The sequence below is a fragment of the Lethenteron reissneri genome, chromosome 5, assembly GCF_015708825.2.
Source record: "Lethenteron reissneri isolate LAM-NWPU_2019-01 chromosome 5, ASM1570882v1, whole genome shotgun sequence".
Taxonomy (NCBI): Eukaryota; Metazoa; Chordata; class Hyperoartia; order Petromyzontiformes; family Petromyzontidae; genus Lethenteron; species Lethenteron reissneri.
In genome coordinates this window covers 1,607,171-1,632,276 of record NC_083783.1, presented here as the reverse complement: position 1 = coordinate 1,632,276, position 25,106 = coordinate 1,607,171, and the positions used below count along the sequence as shown (strand labels likewise).

At 54.1% G+C, this 25,106-nt stretch overlaps 1 protein-coding gene across 1 annotated transcript; it reads left to right on the top strand.

Moving 5' to 3' along the window:
- Window positions 1-7,690: 7,690 nt before the first annotated feature.
- Window positions 7,691-23,388, top strand: LOC133351097 (keratin, type II cytoskeletal 1-like). Its single transcript, XM_061566036.1, has 2 exons — window positions 7,691-10,695; window positions 21,699-23,388. Exons 1-2 carry the CDS (start codon window positions 8,184-8,186, stop codon window positions 21,938-21,940), a joined length of 2,754 nt encoding a protein of 917 aa, XP_061422020.1. The 5' UTR covers window positions 7,691-8,183; the 3' UTR covers window positions 21,941-23,388.
- Window positions 23,389-25,106: the final 1,718 nt, after the last annotated feature.

Here is a 25,106-nt window from a genome sequence, read left to right as displayed (position 1 = left end):
GAACGTGCCACTCGCACAATATGGAAACACACTGCGGTCCAGAGGCTTCCTGTCACACGCTCCCAAAATACAATGACAAAGATCCCCCGTATAGCCTTAACAGACCGTCAGGGCAAGTGCTCTTCGCGAGCAGCACCTTATGAAGGCCAACACGGCACACGAAGAGGGAGGGTGGCCAGCACCAAGCCCGGCCGCCTTTGTCTCCCTTGTGGTGATATTAGCACATCGCACCAGGTACTCATTTGAGGCTGAGTCGACCCAGTGGAGGTCTAAGGACCGATTCAGAAAACCGCCACTGGTGTCGTTGTTGTTGGTGGCCACGAGCAGCAATCGAACTCGGGTCGCCGGGTTCGTCGGGCAGCGCGCCAACCCAGGCACCCAGGCCGCACCGCAGGCTGCTGGCAGCAAACCTCAATGTTGGACTCCAGATCCCCCTTATCGCTTTACACGACGCGTGCTTAGAGAGACCCGGGGCTCAGGAGGTCACCATCGTAGCCATCGACATTCAAAGCGCCGACCTGAACAGACCGCTGGGCTGGCTTCATGACGGCCATGCCACGATTTGGTGGCAGGCACGGAACCGAAATCACCGTCCATCGGCCGAGAATCGATCTCGGGTGGCCCCGGGTGTCACAATGGAAGTGGTGCTAACCGCTGCGCCACCACTCCACGCAAAAAAAGTTGTTCTTGTTCTTGACGAGTTCGTAAGTGGAAGGCAGCAGCTGGGGTCGGGCGAGGTCAGGCACGGAGGTCACGACACGGCCTGGAGCAGAGGACTGCTGCTCGGATACAGTAGCCACATTCGCAACTGCGATTTGTAAATGGGATCCTGACCTTCTGTATATCGACAGTTTGATGTTAATGTGCAATGTTGATGAGGGATTTCTCTGTGTGTCCGTGTACGTGTTGGTTTCGTTATCTTGGTGTGGTCTGGAACAGTTGTTGTTGTTGTTGTTGTTGTTTTTGTCATGGTGTGGTCTGCAACTGTTGTTGTTGTCTTGGTGTAGTCTGGGACTGTGGTTATTGTTGTTGTTTTGCTCCAAGTTTGCATTGGGTGTTGACACATTGGCAGGAATGTATGTACTTATGCAATTTGTACTCACTGGGTACACTTAATGTATATTTATTTATTTACGGTGACTTGCTAACCTTGTATCCATGTTGCACTCCAATCAGATTGTTTAGTATTGTCTGTTGTTGTTGTGACTCTATGACCCACCGCATACTGGACATCTGTAATAAAGAGCTTTATAGCGCATCGGATTCCTCCTCTGCCCTTCGAAATTAACATTCTCATTCAACCAGCCGCTTGAATATATCGACCAAACACAACGACAATAAACACTCGGCGACGTTTCCGGCAATGACCCTTCTTCAGAGCACACACACAGGAAAGAGTGGATCTTCTTCTTTCGTACGGCTGGTATGCAGGAGGTTCGGGGGTTCGATCCCGACACTGACGCCTGCTGCTGTATATCTGGACTGGGGATGTTCTGACCGTGGTCGCGTGGATTTTTTTTCTCCGGGTCCTCCGGGTTTTCCCTCCGCATTTAGAAACATGCATTGAGCTGGTTTCGTTTACTGTGGTGCTACAAATGCCTATATGATGGGGCACTTTGTTGAGCTATCATTTGTGGCCAGGTCACTTCTGAAAAATAAGTTGATACCTCAGTGGTCTTTGCCTGCTAGGATGGGGGTGGTTTAGTGTTGAATTTGTTTGTGTTTGGGAGATTTGATTTTACCTTTCTTGGACTTTGCACTCCGATCGTGTTTTTGAACTGTTTGTTGGTGGAGCGTTCTTACCCCGTGCCCCTAGTGGACATGTGTGAATAAGAGATTTAGAACCCACCAGATTCCACCAGTATAAATACACAGCCTGAGTCTGAGATGCAGAGCGACAACTAGAATGTCACATTCAGGTGGTAAAGCCGTGAGATAACTGCTTCAGGACTAGCGGAGTGCATCATCATCATCACTACGATGTCTCCTTCGTATGTGTGGATCTTCGGGGCATTGCGTCGGTGTCTGTTCTGGATGACCGCAGTCGCACCACTACAACTGGAGAGCTTTTGTTGACAATTTCCACTTGTGCATCATCGGGATTCTCCGCACCTCCAATTAGCACGGTTGGTAACGGGCGGTGACATGGTGTGTGCGGATGTGCTTTAGGGTGGACCATGAGCTTCGTGGAAGATAACATCCAGGGATCATCTGTGTTGGTTCTTTCACAAGGTGATAGAGACGATAAGAGTGAGAGACTGCTCTTGATCTAATTCTGATGAGAATTACATTCAAAAATACATGTTTTCTGATGGCCAGCTTTTAAATAGGGTTAAAGGTTAGCTATGTGATAGCTACACTAACACAGGCTATGTGAAAGCTACACTAGCACTAGCTATTGGGTGCAGACCCCAGGAATTGAGAGCCACGGCAATGAACATGTCGGTCCCTGACCCATCTGTACAGCAGAGAGTGAAAGCCATTTCCTGAGTGCTGTGAGTTAAACTTCTGGAATACTTTGAGGGTTCACAGCAGCAGCTGTAGACGGAATGTTTGTAAAGAAGCGTACAGGGGAACACGCTTGGAATTACACTAAGAGACTAAAAATGTTTTCTTGAAATATTTTTTATTTTCTTACCAGGTCAGGCTCACTGAGCTCTACAGCTCTTTTTCAGAAGCGTCCTGGTCACAAATGATAGCTCAACGAAGTGGCTTATCATGTTCACATTTATAGTAGCAGCCAAATACTCTGAACGCGTGATGTTGATTCGAAATATGGAGATGCAAACCGGAGGACCCGGACAAGAATCCACGCGATCACGGGCAGAGAGATGCAAACTCCAAATTTGCGGCCGTCTGGAATGCTCTTTCTTTTGATGTTCGGAATCCTCTGGGAGCTTTGCAATTTTAAATCACCTAGATGGAAACCCATTAATTTATAACTTATTTTAGTGTTTAGTTTGGTTGTCCTTCGCCCGCACCTCCGATTAGCACGGTTTGGCAACGTACGGTGCGAAAGAAGCACGTAATTCAATGAAGAGCACGTGGATTAGACGTCATCGTCCCAGCTGTTAAGAAAAGAGAGTGGGGGAGGGGCTGGGCAGGGCACGTGACGGCCAGAAGGCCCGCTGGTCGAGAACAATCACGGAGCGGCAGCTACGGAACGGAATGGAACGCATCTGAGAGGACGTGAACCCGGGAGATGGAGCGATGAAATGAGCTCGTGTGGCGGTACTAGGTGGATTATTATATCGTAGGCTTGATAGAGGTGGCGGTGGTGGCTTTCGGAGGCCTTCATCCAGCAGTGGATGGACCATGGCTGATGATAATGAATACTCCGATTCCGATAACCGGGATTCGGTCCGTGTTTCCCCTCTTGCCGGTGTCCACCATTCACGCATTTATTGCTCAACGTGCGTCCCTGGCAGCAGCTACCGGACACAAATCCCGGCGCAGGGGCTCCAAAGTAAGGAATGGAGTCGCCGTCACATTTGCGTCGAACGCGATTCTCTCTTTTAGTTTACGATCAGAGAAAACAAGATGCTCGGTGTAGTTGGCACTTTGCTTCGCTCATCATTTCGGTTTTTTTTATGCTTTGTTTTATGTAACCCCCGCTTTTAAAATGAAAGATTTAACAAAATATTTCTCAGCCTTGGATGCCCCCCCCCCCCGCTTTCTGCTGCCTTCATCGTGACTCTCCACGCGAGGCGATTACTCGGTTCGCCGATGCTGCTGCTGCGGTAGACGGTAATTGTGTCATTGCAAAGTGTCCCACACGAGACTCGGAGCCATGCAGCACGAGTCAACAACGGAGCCCACGGATTTTCGGTGGCCGAATTCGACGTTGATTATTCCAGGGGGGGTTTCTGAGCATTGGCACGACTATAAATGGTGCAAAAATATGGGTTCCTCTCGCACATCGTGAGACTTGAACTCAAACACATTTCATCGCGACGCTCAGTACAATCGGCGTTGTAATTGATTCGCGTGAAAGCGCACGTGCTGTCATCACACGCGCCCGATGTTTTTGTTCCAGACCTCGTAAGCTAAGCAGGGTGCTTGTTGTTTGAGGCTGGTTCGTACTGGAGCGAGAGGACTGCCTGGGGACAACTCCAGCTTACGGGGTGGCCAGGAGATGGCGGTACCGGTAGTCCCTGATTAACACGATGGATGGGTTCTGAAAACAAATGTCGTGTGAGGTGGAATCGTGTTAACCGAACACGAATTTCTCATAAGAAATCATGTGATTAGGGGGAGGTTGCTTTCCAAGCCACCAACTCGATCGACAGATTTATGATTTTTACTAACTTATTTTGGCCATCTTTTGGTTAATTGCTTTTTATGTATAACTTGTGCATGAATAACAATGGATTCGTGAATCTATCTGCGTGGAGTGTCTCAACAAGCAATGATGTTCATGATGATGGAGCGATGGGTGATGTTGTTATTGTTGATGATGATGGAGCGATGGGTGATGATGTTATTGATGATGATGATGATGCAGCGATAGATGATGATGGAGCGATGGGTGATGATAATGTCATTGATGATAATATTGATGATGATGATGCAGCGATGGGTGGTAATAATGATGATGATGTATACTGATGATGACTCGGCCCACTTGTTGCAGAGGTTCGCGGTTCGATTCCGGGAGGCCTCCCTGGTTATCACTGCGTGTGAATGAACCCGTGGACGTTTCGATAGCCAGGGACGTCGTCATTCCACAGGGGTGGGCCATTGTGTGCCGGCGTCACGGCCCACGTGCCAAATATTTAAAACTAAACTATTTATTTTACCAGGTATGGCCCATTGAACTATTTATATATCTCATTTTCAGAAGCGACCTGGCCACAAATAATAGCTCAACGAAGTGGAATTATCGTGTATAAAGTATAACAGCCGAACACTCTAAACGCGTGCTTCTAAATGTGGAGGGAAAAACCGGAGGACCCGGAGAAAAATCCACGGGACCACGGGGAGAGAGAGAGAGACACGCACACTTCAAATATACAGCAGCAGGCGTCACGGTCGGGATCGAACCCACAACCTCCTGTAGACCAGGCGAGGCAGTTAACATATCCTAGTCACCATTGCGCCTGTGACTGCTGGAGATCTGTGGGGGGAAAAGAGCTTCATAGCTTATCGGATTCCACCGGTGTAAAATACATTTTTGGATTGTGCACTGCGATTCCGCGGCAGCAACATCGCCCCCTGCTGCAAGGAGGGTAGCAGCAGCAGCGGTCTCCTGCCTGGTCACGGTCACCCTGTCCACTGGCAGCGATCACCCCAACACCACCGCGTGCACCACAACACCACCACCACGTGCACCACAACACCACCACGTGCACCACAACACCACCACGCGCACCCCAACACCACCACCACGTGCACCACAACACCACCACGTGCACCACAACACCACCACCACTTGCACCACAACACCACCGCGTGCACCACAACACCACCACGTGCACCACAACACCACCACCACGTGCACCACACCACCACCACGTGCACCACAACACCACCACCACGTGCACCCCAACACCACCACGCGCACCCCAACACCACCACGTGCACCACAACACCACCACGCGCACCCCAACACCACCGCGTGCACCACAACACCACCACGTGCACCACAACACCACCACCACTTGCACCACAACACCACCACGTGCACCCCAACACCACCACGTGCACCACAACACCACCACCACGTGATCCACAACACCACCACGTGCACCACAACACCACCACGTGCACCACAACACCACCACCACGTGAACCACAACACCACCACGTGCACCACACCACCACCACGTGCACCACACCACCACCACGTGCACCACAACACCACCACCACGTGCACCACAACACCACCACGTGCACCACAACACCACCACGTGCACCACACCACCACCACGTGCACCACACCACCACCACGTGCACCACACCACCACCACGTGCACCACAACACCACCACGTGCACCACAACACCACCACGTGCACCACAACACCACCACCACGTGCACCACAACACCACCACGTGCACCACAACACCACCACGTGCACCACACCACCACCACGTGCACCACACCACCACCACGTGCACCACAACACCACCACGTGCACCACAACACCACCACGTGCACCACAACACCACCACCACTTGCACCACAACACCACCACGTGCACCACAACACCACCACGTGCACCACAACACCACCACTTGCACCACAACACCACCACCACGTGCACCCCAACACCACCACCACGTGCACCACAACACCACCACCACGTGCACCACAACACCACCACGTGCACCACAACACCACCACGTGCACCACAACACCACCACGTGCACCACAACACCACCACGTGCACCACAACACCACCACGTGCACCACAACACCACCACCACGTGCACCACAACACCACCACGTGCTCTCCGCGTGTGTTTGCTTTGGTGTAGCGGTGAACGTGCTACGAACCTGGCGACGCGAGTTCGATTCCAGCTCGCGGCCAACACCGGTGACGATTAGCTGAACCGGTCCTGGGCCTCCCCTATGTCGACTCAGCCTCAAATGAGTACCTGGTGCGGTGTGTAAACATCGCCTCTGTGGAGACAAAGGCGGTCGGGAGTGGTGCTGACCACCCACCCCCTCGTATACCGTTCCGGCCATCAAAGGTGCTACTCGATAACAGCACTTGCCTTAACAGTCTGTCACGGCTATACGGGGGATCTTTGTCTTTGTGTGCTGTATAGGTATATGGTGTGTGCTATGCATGTATATGCTGTATAGTTGTGTGTGTTTGTGTTATGCATGTATATGCTGTATAGGAATGTGTGTGTGCTATGCATGTATATGCTGTATAGTTGTGTGTGTGCTGTACATGTGCATGCTGTGTGTGTGTGTGTGCTATACATCTATATGCTGTGTATGCTATACATGTACATGCTGTGTGTGTGTGTGCTATACATGTACATGATGTGTGTGTGCTATACATGTACGTGCTGTGTGTGTGCTATACATGTGTATGCTGTGTGTGTGTGTGTTATACATGTACATGCTGTGTGTGTGTGTGCTATACATGTATATGCTGTGTGTGTGCTATACATGTGTATGCTGTATAGTTGTGTGTGTGTGTTATACATGTACATGCTGTGTGTGTGTGTGCTATACATGTATATGCTGTATAGTTGTGTGTGCTATACATGTACATGCTGTGTGTGTGTGTGCTGTACATGTATATGCTGTATAGTTGTGTGTGTGTGTGCTATACATGTGCATGCAGTGTGTGTGCTATACATGTACATGCTGTGTGTGTGTGTGCTATGCATGTATATGTGTTGTGTGCTGTATCGAGCGCGCGCGCCGTCGCTGTGAGGGGGGAGGGAGAGCGGCGCCCCCCGCCCCCCGCCCCCCTCTGTCAGGGAGCCGATTGATGCCCTGGGCCGGGGGGGGGGGCGCTGGGTCGAGGTGGGCTGGGAGGGGACGAGCGGAAGAGGGGGGCGGGGCGGGGTGGTGGTGGTGGTGGTCTATGTGTGTGGACGAGGGAGGGGAGGCGAGGGGCGTGAGGGGCTGACGGAGGCAGGGGGATGAGGGTGGGGCCGCCGTGCGGTCAAGGTCCCTCTCCGGTATAAGACGACGCGGGCCAGGCAGAGAGAGAGAGAGACACTCGCAAGCGGCACGGGCGCTGAGAAGCACACGCACAGAAAGCCACACACACACACCCAGACACAGCCAACGCGGCTCATGTACCCCCCCCCCCCTGCCTTCGGCTGCAGTTGAACGCGAGTCTGCGCCTGTGTGTGCGCCTGGGCTCCCCCCGTGTGGCCTGCCTTCCTTCATAGGCCGCTACGCGCTCGCAAGCACTTGCCCCGACAGTCTGCTGAGGCTATCCCGGGGGTGGGATCTTTTGTCTTTGTCCACGCAGGCGACCCGTGCCGAGTAGCCATGGCTCACCGTCGCTAGGTGAGTGCCAAGACGACCGCCCTGGCGCTCCTCGTGGACACGTTCTGGGAAGACCGCGTGTCCACCACCGCCATCGCCTCCACCTCGTCCTCGTCGTCCTCCAGGACTCGTCACCCTGAGCCCGCGGCGGATGGAACTCGAGCGCCCGCAGTGACCTCCTGTGCCCGAGAGGCGGTGTCACTCACGCGGAGCGCCTCCCGCATGAACGACGAGCGGAGCTCCATCGGCTGTGCCACAGGAGGAGACGTTGAAGCGAGTGGAAGAGGTGGTGGTGGAGGTGGTGGTGGAGGTGGTGGTGGTGGAAGTGGTGGAGGTGGTGGCGAAAGACCCAGCAAATCATCATCGACCTCATCGTCATCATCATCGCCAGCAACGGCAGCTTCTGAATCATCTGAAACCCCACCGTTCGCATCATTATACTTGACGTCAACATCATCATCAGCAGCATCAGTAGCTGGGGTTCCATCATTATCATTAGCAGCAGCATCATCAGCAGCAGCATCATCAGCAGCAGGAGTATTCGTGGGTCTGCTCCAGCAGCAGGACATGGCTTGTCCACGGGCCGTGTCAGCCACGCCGGCTCGGCTGCAACAGCAGCAGCAGCAGGAGACGCGACGGAGCCCAATCCTCTTTCGCCTGCTGCAGAGCGAGAAGCGCGCGGGGAGCGGCGGAGCGCGCTCGCGGTCAGCGCCCTACACGTGGCCCTTCCACCTGCAGCAGCAGCAGCAGCACCATCAGCAGATGATGCAGCTGCAGCAGCAGATCCACCTGCAGAGGCTGCACATCGAGCAGCAGCAGCAACAGCAGCAGCAGCCGCATAACCTTCGCGTGCAAACGACTGAGTTGGAGCCAAATACTCCGAGTGAGAAAGTTCATGTTGAGCAGCAATATCAGCAGCAGGTGCAGATACAAGTTCAGGACACGCACGTTCAGCAGCAGCAACAACAGCAGCAACAACAGCAGCAGCAGTACTACCAGCTGCAGGTGCAGAAGGTTCATCTGAACGATCAACATCTTGATCATCATCATCATCAGCAGCAGCAGCAGCGGCAAGAGGATGAGGAAGTTGGATTTCAGCAGCAGAAGCGCCACCAGCATCATCATCAACAACACCATCATCAGCAGCAGCAGCAGAACCAGCAGAACCAGCAGCTGCAACAGCAGCAGCAGCAGGTCCATGATGTCGAGGAGTCGGGGCTGCTGGTGCCGCTGGTGCCGCTGGTGCCGCTGGTGCCGCTGCCGTCGAGCTGCGCGTGTGCGCAGCGGCGCCGCCTGGTGCTGCGCTCGGCGCACTCGACGCGCCAGGCGGCCTGGGCGGTGCTCGCCAAGACGCTGCGCTTCGTCAAGACGCTGCCCTCCTTCTGGCAGCTGCCGCGCCGCGACCGCCTGCTGCTCGCGCGCCACGCCTGGGCGCCCCTCTTCCTGCTCGGACTGGCGCAGGAGCGACTGCCCGTGGAGGTGAGCGCAGAGCCGGAGCCGAGCCTCCTTCGACGGCTCCTCAGCGAGCCCGACGTCGAAGACGGCGGTGGTGGTGGTTGTGGTGTTGGTGGTGTTGGTGGTGGCGGTTGTGGTGTTGGTGGTGGTGGCTGTGGTGCTGCTGGTGGTGGTGTTGGTGGTTGTGGTGCTGGTGGTGGTGCTGGTGGTGGTGCTGGTGGTGACGGTGGTACCGAGAGCTGTACAGGAGACAAGATGAAACGCAGCGGCGGTGGCACTGCTGCCGATGGTGGTGGTGGTGGCGGCGACGCTGGCGTTAAGGGCAGTGCCATTGCGGTGAAACACGTTGACGGTGATGACAACAACAACAATAACGATGATGATGACAACAACAACAACGATGATGATGACGATCTCAAGAGGGCAAACTTATTGACGGCCTCGATGACGGCGGTGCAGAGAGGTGGCAAAGACCAACGATGGTGCCGCTCGGACAGGCGTCAGGGACGACGCCGTCGTCGTGCCGAGACCTGCGTCGCCTCCTCGCCCCCCTCCCCCTCCTCCTCCTCGTCGTCGTCGTCGTCCTCCCCGCTCCCGTCCAAGAGTCCCAGCCGCCAGAGCAGCGACTCGCCCCACAGCGGCACCATCACGAGCACGACCAGCAACACCACCACCCTCACCACCACCACCATCATCAGCAGCAGCGACACCAACGACACCTTCAGACGCAGCAGGTGCCGCAGCAGAAGCCCTCAAGATGTCACAAGCAGCAGCGGCGGCGGCGGTGGCGGCAGCGGCAGTCGCAGCAGCGACAGTCCTCAGCCCATGGCCAAAAGCACGACCCCTCTGCCCCACACGGACACGACAGGTCCGGCACTCACCACCACCACTACCAACAACAACAACAACAGCAGCAGCAGCTGCTGCGTTAGCCCGCAGACGAACAGCAACAGCAGGAGTCCTCTGCTCATCAACAACACAGCGACGCCCGGAAAAAACAACAACAGCAGCAACAACAACAACAACAGTGGCAGCAGCAGCGGCAGCAGCAGCGGCAGCAGCCCTCAGCCCATCATCATCAGTGGCGGCGGCGGCGGCATCGGCGGCTCGCTGAGGCAGCGCGCAGGATCAGCGGCGGCGAGCCCGGGGCGAGCGTCTCCCGCGAGCCTGCAGGCGGACGCCATCCACAAGGTGCAGAGCTTCCTGGACAAGTGCAGGCGCCTCGACATCGACCCCAAGGAGTACGCCTACCTCAAGGGCATCGTGCTCTTCAACCCCGGTGAGGCGTTGCACCCTCCCCACGCGAGCCGCAGAGCGAGTGGTGCGAGTGGTGTGTGGGGGGGAGCGGTGGGGTAGCGGTTAGCGCTGCACTGCGAACCCGGCGAGACGACTTCGAGTCTCGCTCGCGGACAACACCCGTAAACTGGTCCTGGGCTTCCCCTGGGTCGACTCGGCCTCAAATAAGTACCTGGTGCGGTGTGTAAAAACATCGCCACTTGGGGAGACAAAGGCGGCCGGGCGTGGTGCTAGCCACCCACCACCTCGTGTGCTGTGCCGGCCTTCATAGGTGCTCGCTAACAGCACTTGCCCCAACAGTCTGTTCAAGGCTATACGGGGGATCTTTGTTTTTGGTAGTGCTGGTGGTGGTGGCGGTGTTCGCTTACAGCACTTGCCCCAACAGTGTGATGATAAAGGCGATACGGGGTCACTGTTTGCAGGTGCTGAGAGGTAGTCCGTGATGGCGGTGATGCAACACGTTCTGGCCGTGGTCGCAGTCGTGGTGGCCGTTATGGGGGGAGCGGTGGTGCAGTGGTTAGCGCGCCGTGCTGCGAACCCGGCGACCCGAGTCTTCAATTCTCGCTCACCGCCAACACCAAGTGGCGATTTTCTGAACGGGTTTCTGGGCTTCCCCTAGGTCGACTCGGCCTCAAATAAGTACCTGTTGCGGTGTGTAAAAACATCGCCACTTGGGGAGACAAAGGCGGCCGGGCGTGGTGCTGGCCACCCGCCTCCACACGCGACGTGTCGACCCTCATAGGCGCTACTCGCTACTGACAGCACTTGCCCCTATCGTCTGTGAGGGCTATACGGGGGGTCTCTGTCTTTGGAGACCATTGTAACGTTCATGATGATGGTTGCGATGGCGGTAATTGTGGTCGTAGTGTTTAGTGGTGATCGTAACGATGGCAGTGATGATAAAGTTGGACATGTCAATTATGTCAGTGGTGGTGGTGGTGATGATGATAACAATTTTCATGACCGCGACGATGCTGCTAGCGCTGGTGACGATTGTGACGATACATGTGGCGGTGGTGGTGATGTTGACTATAATGATTGGTCAAAGTCTATACAGTGTTCTGAATTTGATGTATTTGTTATTGCCTCCGCGAACCTCCCGGAGTGGGGAGCAGAGTAGATGCACAAGTCTATCGCTCCTCGAGTGGCAGGGCACGTCACTTGGGAACTTCCTTGACGATTACCCACACGCCGAGGAAGGGATAATGTTTAAAACACGACATGCAGCTTCGCTCTCGCGTTCACCTCGGCACAAAAAAAACGTAGCTAATTCAGAGGTCGCAATGTTCGCGGTTCTGACGCTCGCTATCAGCACTTGCCCCAACAGTCTCTATGCGTGCCCCGAGTGTGACATTGCAGCGTGCCTTGCTGTGTGTGCCTGTATGCACGTCTGTCTGTATGAGGCTGGTGTGTGCCTCGAGTGTGGAGCGGTCGTGTACTGTAGCGGTCAGCGCGCCGAGATACGAATCCGACGACCCGAGTTCCATTCCAAGTCACGGCCAACACCAGTGATGATTATCTGAACCGGTTATGGGCATCCCCTAGGTCGACTCAGCCTCAAATTAGTATCTGGTGTGGCGTGTAAACATCACCACTGGGGAGACAAAGACGGCCGGGCGTGGTGCTGGCCACTCACGCCCTCGTGTGCTGTGTCGGCATTCATTGGCGCTTGCTTACAACACTTGCCCCAACAGTCTGTTCAGGCTATATGGGGGTGGGATCTTTGCCTCTGTGTTTGTGTGTATGAACCCCTTGTGCGTTGCGTCTAAGTCGTGTGTGTGTGGCCGTGGTACAGAGCCACTGAAGGTCGAGGGTCGCTTTGTTAAGGTACACAGCCACGTGTGTGTGTGTCTTGTAAGTGAGGAGCGGTGACGCAGTGGTTAGCGCACTGCGTTACAAACCCGGTGACCTGAGACGTTGTATAATTCTGCCACTGGTGTTGGCCCACAGCTCATATCAGTGGCGGTTATCTGAGCGGCTCCTTTACCTCTCCTAGGTCGATTCAGCCTAAAATGAATCGTGAATAACGGGTGCGGAGTTTAAAAAGAACACGAGTGTGCGTAGGTCTACATGGGAAATCTGTGTTTTGTGCGTGTGTCTGCGGGTTACACGTGTGGCTGTCTATCTGTGTGTGTCTATCTGTGTGTGTGTTTATCTGTGTGTATGTCTATCTGTGTGTGTCTATCTGTGTGTGTGTTTATCTGTGTGTGTCTATCTGTGTGTGTGTCTATCTGTGTGTGTGTTTATCTGTGTGTGTGTCTATCTGTGTGTGTGTGTCTATCTGTGTGTGTGTCTATCTGTGTGTGTGTCTATCTGTGTGTGTGTGTCTATCTGTGTGTGTGTCTATCTGTGTGTCTAGCTGTGTGTGTGTTTATCTGTGTGTGTGTCTCTCTGTGTGTGTGTCTATCTGTGTGTGTCTAGCTGTGTGTGTGTTTATCTGTGTGTGTGTCTATCTGTGTGTGTGTCTATCTGTGTGTGTGTGTCTATCTGTGTGTGTGTCTATCTGTGTGTCTAGCTGTGTGTGTGTTTATCTGTGTGTGTGTCTCTCTGTGTGTGTGTCTATCTGTGTGTGTCTAGCTGTGTGTGTGTTTATCTGTGTGTGTGTCTATCTGTGTGTGTGTCTATCTGTGTGTGTGTTTATCTGTGTGTGTGTCTATCTGTGTGTGTGTTTATCTGTGTGTGTGTCTATCTGTGCGTGCGGGGAGCGGTAGTGTAATGAACCAGGCGACCCGAGCTCGATTCCCGCTCACGGCCAACAACGGTGACGGCTATCTGGACCGGCACTGGGTCTCCCGTAGGTCGACTCGGCCTCAAATGTGTACCTGGTGCGATTTGTACGTGTCGCCATTATAGAGACAAAGGCGGCCGGGCGTGGTGCTGGCCACCCACCCCCTTGTGTGCCGTGCCGGCCTTCATAGGTGCCACTCGCTAACAGCACTTGCCCCAAAAGTCTGTGAAGCCTATGCGGGGGATCTTTGTCTTTGCATCTGTGCGTCGGATGGAGGCTGTTGGAGATAAAAGGGGTCCTAGTTTGTGCTTGCGCGTGATGATGGCAGCAGCAGCTGCAGCTGCAAGTCACTGTTCAGGAGTTCAATGCCAATGTTGAGGTCTGCTGCTGCTCGCCACGACGACGAGAGGGCTTCAGTAGAGAGAGAGACTTCGTGTCGTGTCGTTGTTCCTCCTCCTCCTATAGTGATGGAGCGCAGACGACCACAGTGGGTCCACTGTGCGGTCAGCCGTGCGGGTTGTATGGCCAAAATCACACGACTGTGAATTGTCTTTCATGTATCCCGATGTATCTCTTTGTGTCTCTATGTATCTCTATGGGTCTCTTTGAGTCTCTATGTATCTCTATGGGTCTCTATGTATCTGTTTGGGTCTCTATGTATCTCTTTGTGCCTATATGTATCTCTTTGTGTCTCTATGTATCTGTTTGTGTCTATACGTATCTCTTTGTGTCTCTATGTATCTATCTGTGTCTCTATGTATCTCTTAGTGTCTATATGGGTTTACCATACGGTCCGTAGTCTGGGTGGCATGGCCACAATCTCACTGGGGCTTGTATTTAATGATTTGCTGTGTATGTCTATGGGTCTCTATGTATCTCTATGGGTCTCGATGTATGTCTATGGGTCTCTATGTATGGCTATGGTATATATGTATGTCTATGTATGTCTATGTATCTCTATGTATCTCTATGGGTCTCGATGTATGTCTATGGGTCTCTATGTATGGCTATGGTCTCTATGTATGTCTCTGTATCTCTATGTATGCCTGTGTATCTCTGTGCGTCTCCATGGGTTTACCATACGGTCCATAGTCTGTGTTGCATGGCCACAGTCGCACAGCACTGTGACTCGCGTCTTCAATATTCCATTCGTGAAGGAGATGTGTGGCATCGACCTGCTGCTGATGTTGTTCCGACGATGCAGTTGGTGGAGTTCGCCACCACCGTGAATGTATTCGTGGGCATTATTGGGTGAATCTGGAGCAGTCGTGTGTATATTCTTGGTTCTTTCGGTAAAGTCACGTAGAAGATAAATAACAAAATAATATAAATATAAAACAATAATATTTTTAATATTTATATTATTTTGTTATAGAAGGGAAATAACAAAATAATATAAATATAAAACAATATTATTGTTTACCTTCCATAACAAAATAATATAAATATAAAAAATATTATTTGGTTATTTCCCTTCTACGTGACTTTACCGAAAGAACCAAGACTATGAATCCCTGCAGTCGCGAAAGCTTTCAATCAAACTTTCAGTCGTGTACACACACGGCCTGGGAGTAACCATGAAGGTGTCGTAAAACCCGCCACCACCCGACACATGCCAGTTAGTTCACGAGTTCAGCACCACCGGTGTGTTGAAGTGGCGGGTTTGACGACACATTTATATGTACGTGATCTATCATGAAACAAACCTTTATTGTGGATTATATTGGTCGCAAAGCCCTACTCCTACCCGTTAAATTGCCCGGTAGCACACCGCTAGCTGCAACCACGGGACATGCACATCGTACGCCTCGCGCGCGCGTCCCAAGGCAATCGTGTTCGACGTAACTTTGTGAACGCGTGAACCAAAAACGCTGACATCGAATACATTTAGCACGTCTTCGACAGCTCATCGTCGTCGCAGAGGGCATGGCCCTGCCGTCGGCAAACAACCAAATGGAGCAATACATATTTTGTTTTATTTAGACATTGATTTGTTTTTGTTGGAATTCGGCAAAAGAACAAAAAAAATCAATCAAATATTTCAAGAGCCGCAGCGCAAGGCGGTGAACTCGTGACGGGGTTGGACCCCCAATTAAATGACGTCACGAAGCGGTCACGAAGCGACCCCAACGCGCCGCCCCCCTGGAGGGGAGGGGGGCTGCAAACAAAGCGCATGGCTGTCACGTGACCAGGCAGCGTGCTCCGCATCCTGTGCAAAGTTGCCGCAGCTGCCCGGTGATCATCCACGAGTCCTGGACGGCCGTTCCATCTCCCCGCGTGGGAGTTGAAAGAGCGGAGCGGGTTCCTGAGCACCGCCCGCTCGCGCACCACCCACCACCCCGGCCCACCGCGACAGCAAACTACATGCGGGGGCATCACAGATCGTCGATGGTCACGCGTGGCGGTGGGGTAAAGAAGTTTGGATATCTCCAACCGGTGTGGAAGCATCGCCCAAGTGACTCTGTGGACGGTGGTGGCGCTTCCGGCAGCAGCAGCAGCGGCGAGCTGTTGCAGGGTCTGCGCCTTCAGTTCCAAGCACGTTTTATTGTGCGTACGTACGCGTGTTGAACCTCTTTCGCACCGTACGGGTGCCACCCGCGCCAATCGTTTTTTTTTCACGTACAATTCTAAGAGCGCTTCGTCGTCAACAGCGACTTCGAAGCCGTGGTGGAGATTCCACATTGCCGTGACGAGGGCCAGACTGTTTCGTACCGTTTGGCTCGTCACAACGCGATACCCAATTTTATCGACCCACGTGGATGATTGCTGGGGGTCGACACGATGAATACCGAGTTGCTGCTGTGACTTTGTCTCGTTTTCTCTCTCCAATCGTGAGTTACTCAGCCAAAAGGGCGCCGAGGCCTCAGCGGTCCCTGCGGCCAGTAACACGCAGCACGGAGAGAGCTGTGATGGTCGCGAGGTGGGGGATGATTGCACTGAGCTGCTTGCATCTATCACGGAATCACCCCTTGAATGTCAACAGCGCAACACGACGGCACACACAATGTCACAGCTTCCACCCGGAGCCGCTCAGTTTAAATCTCTGCCGGGGGGGGGGGGGGGGCGACCTCATCCATCACGTCTGCGGCGGTCGTTAAAATTCGTACTCACTTTGTGAAAAATTCCGCTGCGTATTTGTTGGTCAGGTTAAACGCCAAAAATGGTGTTTTTACCGCTCTTGGGCATCCCCAAGGTAGACTCAACCTGAAGTTGGTTCCTAATGCATTGTGAAAACATCAGTAGCGGGGAGACAAAGGTGCTGGTTCTTTAAGAGGTGCTCGCTAACAGCACTTGTCCCAATCGTCTGCTAATGTCTGTATGTGGATGATCACTGTAATTGTCTCGGCGGTTGGGGAGAGATAAAGCAGCACTATGAACACGGCCATCTGGAGTCGCTACGGCTAACAGTGGTAAATATCTAAACCGATTTTGGGTTTGCTCCCTAGGTCGACTCAGCCTGAAATGAGTACTCGTTGTAGTGTGTAAATATCAGCACTGGGGGGTTAAAAGCGGCCGGGCGTGGTGTTAGCCACACCACGCCATCGTGTAACCGTTCCGGCCTTACTAGGTGCTCGCTAACAGCACTAAGAGCACCGTCTGTTAAAGGCTCGACGGTGGATCTTCGTTTGTGTGGGTAAGTGAGTGGGTGAGTAAATGAGTGAGTGGGTTAAGCAAGTGGCTGAGAGTGAATGAGTGGGTGAGTGAGTGGGTTAGCAAGTGGCTGAGATTTTGATTTAAAGCTTTCGTGAATGCAGGGATTCATATTCTTGGTTCTTTCGGTAAAGTCACGTAGAAGGGAAGCAATTAAATAATAAAAATATAAAACAATAAAATTCTCACGACGTTTCGACTGCAACACAAGCAATCATCATCAGGTGTGAAATCCACAGCAAATGTTCTTGCTGTGGATGTCGCACCTGATGATGATTGCTTGTGTTGCAGTCGAAACGTCGTGAGAATTTTTTATTTTTTTATTTTATTTTATTATTTCCCTTCTACGTGATTTTACCGAAAGAACCAAGAATAAGTGGCTGAGAGTAAATGAGTGAGTGGGCGAGTGAGTGGGTTAGCAAGTGGTTGAGAGTGAATGAGTGAATGAGTGGGTGAGTGAGTGGGTGAGCGAGTGGGTGAGAGTGAGTGGGTCAGTGAGTTGGATGAGACGACACAGTCCGTGTCTGGTAGACCAAGTCCTACATGCACATGGAGCAGCACCGATTCAGAAATCACTCGCCACGCATGTTAGCCATGAATGGAACTCGAGTTTGACACAGAGGCTTTCGCGACCAATATCATCCATAATACAGGGGGGTTATTTCTTCGTCACGTCTGATTTTCTCTCCAACACACCGGTTAGTGCTGTACGAGTAACGAATTGGCCACGTTCTGTTTACGTGACAAACCTTACTAGTTGGCTGTGTCGGGTGGTGGCGGGTTTAACGACACCTACATTATTAATGGCACGCTCGTCAGCGGGTTCATCGTGCACTGCGCTAACCACTGCGCCACCGCTCCACCCTCCCACAACAACAACAACAACCGCCGTTCCCCATGAAGTGACGGTGTTTACGTGATATGATTAAGGACCACTGTCCGAAACGTCGTCGTCTATATGGTTTCCTTCTGAAGCCACTGTGTTATTGAGGGGTGTGAGTTTAAAAATGTACATATAAAATGGGGGGAGCGGTGGTGCAGCGGTTAGCGCGCTACGCTACAAACGCGGTGGCCCGAGTTCGATTCCCAGACACGGAATCATCATTTCACTCTAATGGCTAAATAAATATCACGTTTACAAAACAACCTGTAAAGAATTGCATTCTAAAATATATATATAACTCCTTTTACGATGTCAGCAAAACTATTCGTTTTTGGGGGGTAGTTTTTGTATTGTATTGACAATAGGATCTGTAATATTGGACCCCCCAAACACCTCCAGGGCGGGCAGCGGAGTTATCCTCTCCCATTTCCCACGACACCACGCGACGCGTCGTCCATAGACACCCCGAAGGTGAAACACCGCCATCGTCATCACAATCATTGCCCCACAGCGCTTTGCTGTTCCACTGCTGGATGAAGACCTCCCTAATGCCGCGTCACGCGGTGATGCCAAACGCACAGGCACAGATAAAGTCCCCCCCCCGTATATTTTTGGGGGGCAAGTGCTGTCAGCGAGCGCACACGTACACAGGCACACGAGACAAAGACAAAGATCTCCCGTATAAACTCGAACAGACTGTTGGGGCAAGTGCTGTTAGCAAGTAGCATCTATGAAGGTCAGCACAGCACACGAGGGGGTGGGTGGCCAGCACTACGCCCGACCTGCCTTTGTCTCCCCGGTGGCGATGTTTTACACACCGCACCAGGTACTCATTTGAGACGGAGTCGACCTAGGGGATGCCCGGGAACGATACGGATGATACTCCTCACTGGTATTGATGGCGGGAATCGGAACTTTCGTCGCCGGGTTCGTAGCGCGGCGCGCTAACCACTGCGCCACCGCTCCCCAGACACAAAGACCCCCCCCGCCCGCCGCGGCGCGGCCGTGTATCGCCTTGACGAGGCTGTGTGGCGTGAAGTGCTGTTAGCAAGTGGCACCGATCGAAGACCGAGGGGCTGGGCTAAGTTTGGCAGCACTGCGACCCGTGCCGCTGGGGGTCGAGTTTCCTGCTGGGCTCGCGGAGGGGAGGGGGGGAGGGGGGTGGACACTCAGAGTCCATCTTCCCGGCACACCCAGCCCTCCGTCTCCCCGGGGCAACTCACTGCCGCACCACAGACAAAGGTCCCCCGTGTAGCCTTCGCAGACTGTTGGGGCAAGTGCAGCATGAAGGCCGGCGCAGCACGCGAGGTTGGTGGCGGGTGGCCAGCACCGCGCCCGACCGCCTTGGTCTCCCCAGTGGCGATGTTTTACACGCAGCACCAGGTACTCATTTGAGGCTGAGTCGACCTAGGGGGAGGAGGTCAAGGACATGTTTAGATCATCGTCACTGGTGTTGGCCGTGAGCGGGAATCGAACTCGGTTCGCCAGGTTCGTAGTGCAGCGCGCTAACCACCACCACCACCAGCAGCAGCAGCAGCAGCTGCTGACATGGTCAATCCACTGCTGGATGACGATGGATATTACGACGTCTCAATCCTGCACGCGCTCTCTAATGCACGTGCTCCTTTCTATCTCTATTAAAACTAATCTAAACTATTATTTTATTTCATCAAGTAAGGCCCTCTGAGCTATTAATCTCTTTTTCAGAAGCGACCTCGCCACAAATCGTAGCTCAACGAAGCGACTTATCATCACGTGGACATTTACAGCAGCCACATTCGCGAAACGCACGTTTCTCTAAATGCGGAGGGAAAAAACCGAGGAACAGGAGAAAATTCCAAAAACATGTGTCAACTCCAGGCGTTAGGGTCGGGATCGAACCCACGCACGACCTCTTGTATACCAGGCGAGGTCGTAAACATCTCGCCACGGCGGCACCCTCGTGTCTTCCCACGTGTGCCATCTCTTTCTCTCTCTCTCTCCATTCTGCTTGTGCACCCAGAAGTTTTCGTCACATTTTGTTAGTTAATGACCACGTTGTTAAGCGTGTACGTCATCGTGGGCATTTCTACAGCTTGCTTTGCATTTATAAAATAATATTTTAAGGGATCTCGCCTGGACCGTGGATAGGCCACTGCCTGCTGACGAGGCTCAGAGCAGTGGAAACCCGTCCAGCCCTCTGTGATTCACTCATCACAGCATCTCACTTTGGAATGTCCTCCCGGCATTTCACTTCTTGAATGCCCTCCCCAACGTCTCTGACCGCGCTTGCAACTTTGCTCAACTCAAAGGAACGCGTTCGCCAGGCGCTCTCACCCACGGCCGTATCTAACGCCCGCAATTCGTGCTGTCTGTTGCTGGCCGCTTGGAGTTTAGGGTCTTGTGCTCAGCGAGAGCCGTGCAGCGGCAACACAATCATTGGGTGTTGGGAGGACTCACTGGCCGATGGAGCCGACAGGTTCGGCGGCCACAGTTCGATTCCCGGACCGGGGCTGACCTAGAGGTTGTGAGCGATATCAGCACCGTTGACTCGGGGCGTGGATGCCTGTGCGTGTGTCACATGGCTGGGTGTCTGGGGGGGGGGGTCTCAGTGGGGGGCCCAGGGGGTGGGGGGGGGTACCACTCGTCATGATTAGGGGGCCGTTAGACCCCAAATGGGGAGCGCTGCTGGTTATGGGTTGACTCAGGGTTAACTCAGCCCATCATCATCAACACCCCGGCGGGGTCAATAAAACGAGTACCAAAATGTGGAGAAAGTAACAGTGGTTGTGTTATGGATAGACTCGCTCCCGCCCCCTGCTATAGCAACGTGGAATTTCCACCCGACTGTCGTCAGGTCTGAAACACAGGAGAAGACGGCGCTCCAGGGAACGCTTGGATTTAACTCGTAGCAGTTTAATCACTTTATTAATGTCCCCACGAGGTAAGGCCCACTGGGCTGCAATGCGTCGCTCTGTTTCAGGAGTCCACCTTGGGACGCCACAATGAATGGCACTGAAGCTGAACGAAGCGGCTCATCAGCCGCGTGGGCGACTTACCGCAGCCAGACACTCTTAACCCCCTCTCCCCGTGAGCATGGGAGCGTGGCTCTGGGTGCTGGTGGTGATGGTGGGTGGTGTTGGTGGTGGTGTTGGTGGTGGTGGTGTTGTGGTGGTGTTGGTGGTGGTGTTGGTGGTGGTGTTGGTGGTGGTGTCGGTGGTGGGTGTTGGTGGTGGTGGTGTTGGTGGTGGTGTTGGTGGTGGTGGTGTTGGTGGTGGTGTTGGTGGTGGTGTTGGTGCTGGTGTTGGTGGTGATGTTGATAGTGGTGTTCATGATGGTGGTGGGGAGTGGTAGTTTAGCGGTTAGCGCGCTGCGGTACGAACCCGGCGACACGAGTTCGATCCCCCCTCACGGCCAACACCAGTGAGAATTATCTGAACCGGTCCTGAACCTCACCTAGGTCGACTCAGCCTCAAATTGGTACCTGGTGCGATGTGTAAACATTGCCACTTGGGAGACAAAGGCGGCCAGGCGGGGTGTTGGCCACCCCACCCACTCGTTTGCTGTGCCGGCCTTCATAGATTCTCGCTAACAGCACTTGCCCCAACGGTCTGTTCAGGCTATACGGGGGATCTTTCTCTTGATGATGATGATGGTGTTGGTGATGCTGATGGTGGTGTTGTCAGCCGTGGTGCCTTCCTCCCGCGATAACGTCTCCTGTTGCCCCCCGTGCCCCCTCCTCTAGACGTGGAAAGCCTCTGTGCTCGCGCCTGCGTGCAAGCGCTGCAGCTGGAGGCGCAGCAGGCGCTCTGCGAGTGGGCCCGCGTCTCCGGCTCGTCGGGGCCCCCGCGCCTGGGCCGCCTGCTGCTGGCGCTCTGCCTGCTGCGCTCCGTGCCGCCGGCTTCCATCACGCAGCTCTTCTTCGGCTCCAGCCAGGGCGACCTGGCCATTGAGCTCCTGCTGCAGGACCTGCTGCAAACGCCATGAGGGCAACCGCCCTACCGCTGCACTTTTTGCACCTGGGGGGGGGATGCGAACGAGATTGTTTTGGTTTGGCACGCCTGTGGAAGGGCACTTGAGGGAATATCCCGTTGCGGGTGTCTTGAAGGTCGTTACTGCTGCAAGCACTACTGGAAGAATATACTGCTGCACGGAACGTGCGGATAATGCTGCACTTTTAGCACCCGTCGGGCATTTGCTGCCGAAGGAGCGTTCTGCTGCTGCATGGGGCCACTGGAAGAATACCCTGCTGCGTGTGCTTTCCCCGAGGGCAGACACTGCTACAGGTGCCCTGAGGGCAAATACTGCTGTCGTTATTCATGGGGGCGGGGCCGGGGCACTTGACTGTTGCAGGGGGGCCACTGGAAGAATATACTGCTGCAAGTACTTGCTCTGAGGGTAGATACTGTTGACAGATGCTCATGGAGCATGCCTGCTGCAAGATGGTCCTAACATTTATACTGCTGCAGGTGTCCTGATATTAATACTCCTGCAAGCTTCCCTTGGGGTGGGGAGGCTGATACTGCTCGAAGTTGCCCAGGGGGAATGCACTGTTACAAAATGCTCCGAGGGCACTACCCTGTCTGCCTACACACTGCGCACACTGTACGATGGTCCGATCAGTCGTGGATTGCTTGTGGCATTCGGCGTTTAAAGCAGGGCTTGGGACTCCCATGGGTCGACTCAGCCTAAACTGATTGTAATATCGTGTCGCGTGTGGGGGTGGTGGTGCTGCTGTGGGTCATTGGGATGTGCGCCAGCGCTGGGGGCGGGGAAAGACAAAGGCGGCCGGGCATGCGGTCTTCTAACCCCCCCTCCCCCTCCCACCATCGCACAACTACCACAACGCCGGCCTTAATAGGTGCTCGCTAACAGCGCTCGCATTCACTGCCTTCAGATTGAACATCACGGATCCCTCAAGCATTCGCGAGCTCATCTCCAGTTGGCGGCCTTGCTGGAAATTCCACATTCCAGTGGCAGGGAGCGGAGGGGGCAGTCTATTCCTAATCGTTTATTTTCAATGCAAATTGGTGCTCATTTTAACGAACTCAGACGAATGGTCATAGTGGCGGTGATGATTTTAGGCTGAGCTGACCTTGACCGGGAGGGGGGGGGGGAACTTGAACCCGTGACCTTCCGATTGCGAGTCGAGTGCGCGAGGGCTACAGTGGGACACTCAGCCGGACGTTCGGTCAATTACTCTTCCCGCGTGCACGGAGTGCCCTCCTGTGCCCCCCTTGCCCCTCACTCCCCTCACTCCCTTCCTCCCCTCTCCCCCCCCCCCTCCATCCCCTCTCTCCCTCCCCTATCTCCCTTCCTTCCACCCCTCCCCTCCCTCCCCTCCCCTCCCCTCTCTACCCCCTCCATCCCCTCTCTCTCTCTTCCTCCCCTCTCTCCTCCCCTCCCCTCTCTCCCCCCCTACTTCCCCTCCCTCCCCTCCCTCCCCTCCTCTCTCTCCTCCCCTCCCCTCTCTCTCCCCTCCCCTCTCTCCTCCCCTCCCCTCTCTCCTCCCCTCCCCTCTCTCCTCCCCTCCCCTCTCCCCCCCTACTTCCTCTCCATCCCCTCTCTCCCTCCCCTCCCTCCCCTCTCTCCTCCCCTCCCCTCTCTTCCCCCCTACTTCCCCTCCCTCCCCTCCCTCCCCTCCCCTCTCTCCTCCCCTCCCCTCTCTCTCCCCTCCCCTCTCTCCTCCCCTCCCCTCTCTCCTCCCCTCCCCTCTCTCCTCCCCTCCCCTCTCTCCTCCCCTCCCCTCTCCCCCCCTACTTCCTCTCCATCCCCTCTCTCCCTCCCCTCCCTCCCCTCTCTCCTCCCCTCCCCTCTCTTCCCCCCTACTTCCCCTCCCTCCCCTCCCCTCTCTCCTCTCCTCCCCTCTCTCTCCCCTCCCCTCTCCCCCCCTACTTCCTCTCCATCCCCTCTCTCCCTCCCCTCCCCTCTCTTCCCCCCTACTTCCCCTCCCCTCCCCTCTGGTATTGTCAACGCGTTCCGCCTCCCACAACCTTCGTTTGGGGGGGGGGGAGGTCCTCATTCCCCACGTCTCCTTCTACCCCGATTTTGGATGGAACTCCTTTCACGAGACATTTACAATGATAGTTGTGTTTGGGAGAATTCGTTTATATATATGTATGTGTGTGTGCGTGTGTCTGTGCGCGGGCGTGTGGTTTATATTTTGGTAGGTGTCAAAATGCTGGCATTTTGCAGTCGCGCAACTCTTGTGTGTAAAAAAACAACGAAAACGAATCTCGCGGTGACCGCCAGCTCTTCACGACGCTCGCTCTCACTTGGCGGAGTGGCTCCAACACTTTGCTGGGTTGTGAAGGAGGGACCCCTCCCCTCCTCCCCCCCGTGGTTTGACGAGAGCCCCCGGCATCGCCACCTCGTTCGGACGCTCCATGGCGCTCCTGTGAACTCTGGCGAGGGGGGGGGGGCAACACCCTGAACCACCCCTCCCCTCCCCTCCGTGGAGCCTTCGCGGATTTCTCTCTGCCGGGGGGCACGTGCTGTTCGTAGCGAGCAGCGCATTTGAAGGGCGACACGGGCACACGAGGGGGTGGGTGGGCAGCACGGCTAACACTCACTCGCACTAACACTCACACAAACACTCACACGCACACTCACAACTCACTCACACTCACTCAGCCACACTATCACTCACACTGACATTCACACTCACTCACACTCACTCACACTCACACAAAAACTCAAACTAACATTCACACTAACACTCACACTGACACTCACTCACACTAACATTCACACTAACACACACTCATACACACTCACACAAACACTCACACTAACATTGACACTCACACAAACACTCACTCACACACTCATACACTCACTAACACTCACATTCACTCACACTTACAATCGTTCACACTCACACACTCACTAACACTCACTCACACACTTACTCACACTAACACTCATTCACAAACACTCGCTGGCAAAGTCAACCAAAGATTTCGGACGCATCGAATATGATTGTATAAAGAGGGCACAGGGCTGATGGTTGGCGTTGTGTTTGTTGTGCGTTGTCCTGTCGATGTTAATTTTAATTGTGTTTAAATGATTGATCGCCTGTTGAGTAAATTCCCCGAGCGAACAACGCGTACTAGTGTGCATGGAAACACGTCAGTGTGAGCGCACACACAGA

Excerpts from the sequence above, each read along its gene's own strand:
- LOC133351097 (XM_061566036.1), top strand. The coding sequence starts at position 8,184 with ATGAACGACGAGCGGAGCTCCATCGGCTGTGCCACAGGAGGAGACGTT. Across the intron at positions 10,696-21,698 it reads CATCGTGCTCTTCAACCCCG|ACGTGGAAAGCCTCTGTGCT; the intron begins GTGAGGCGTTGC and ends CCCCTCCTCTAG.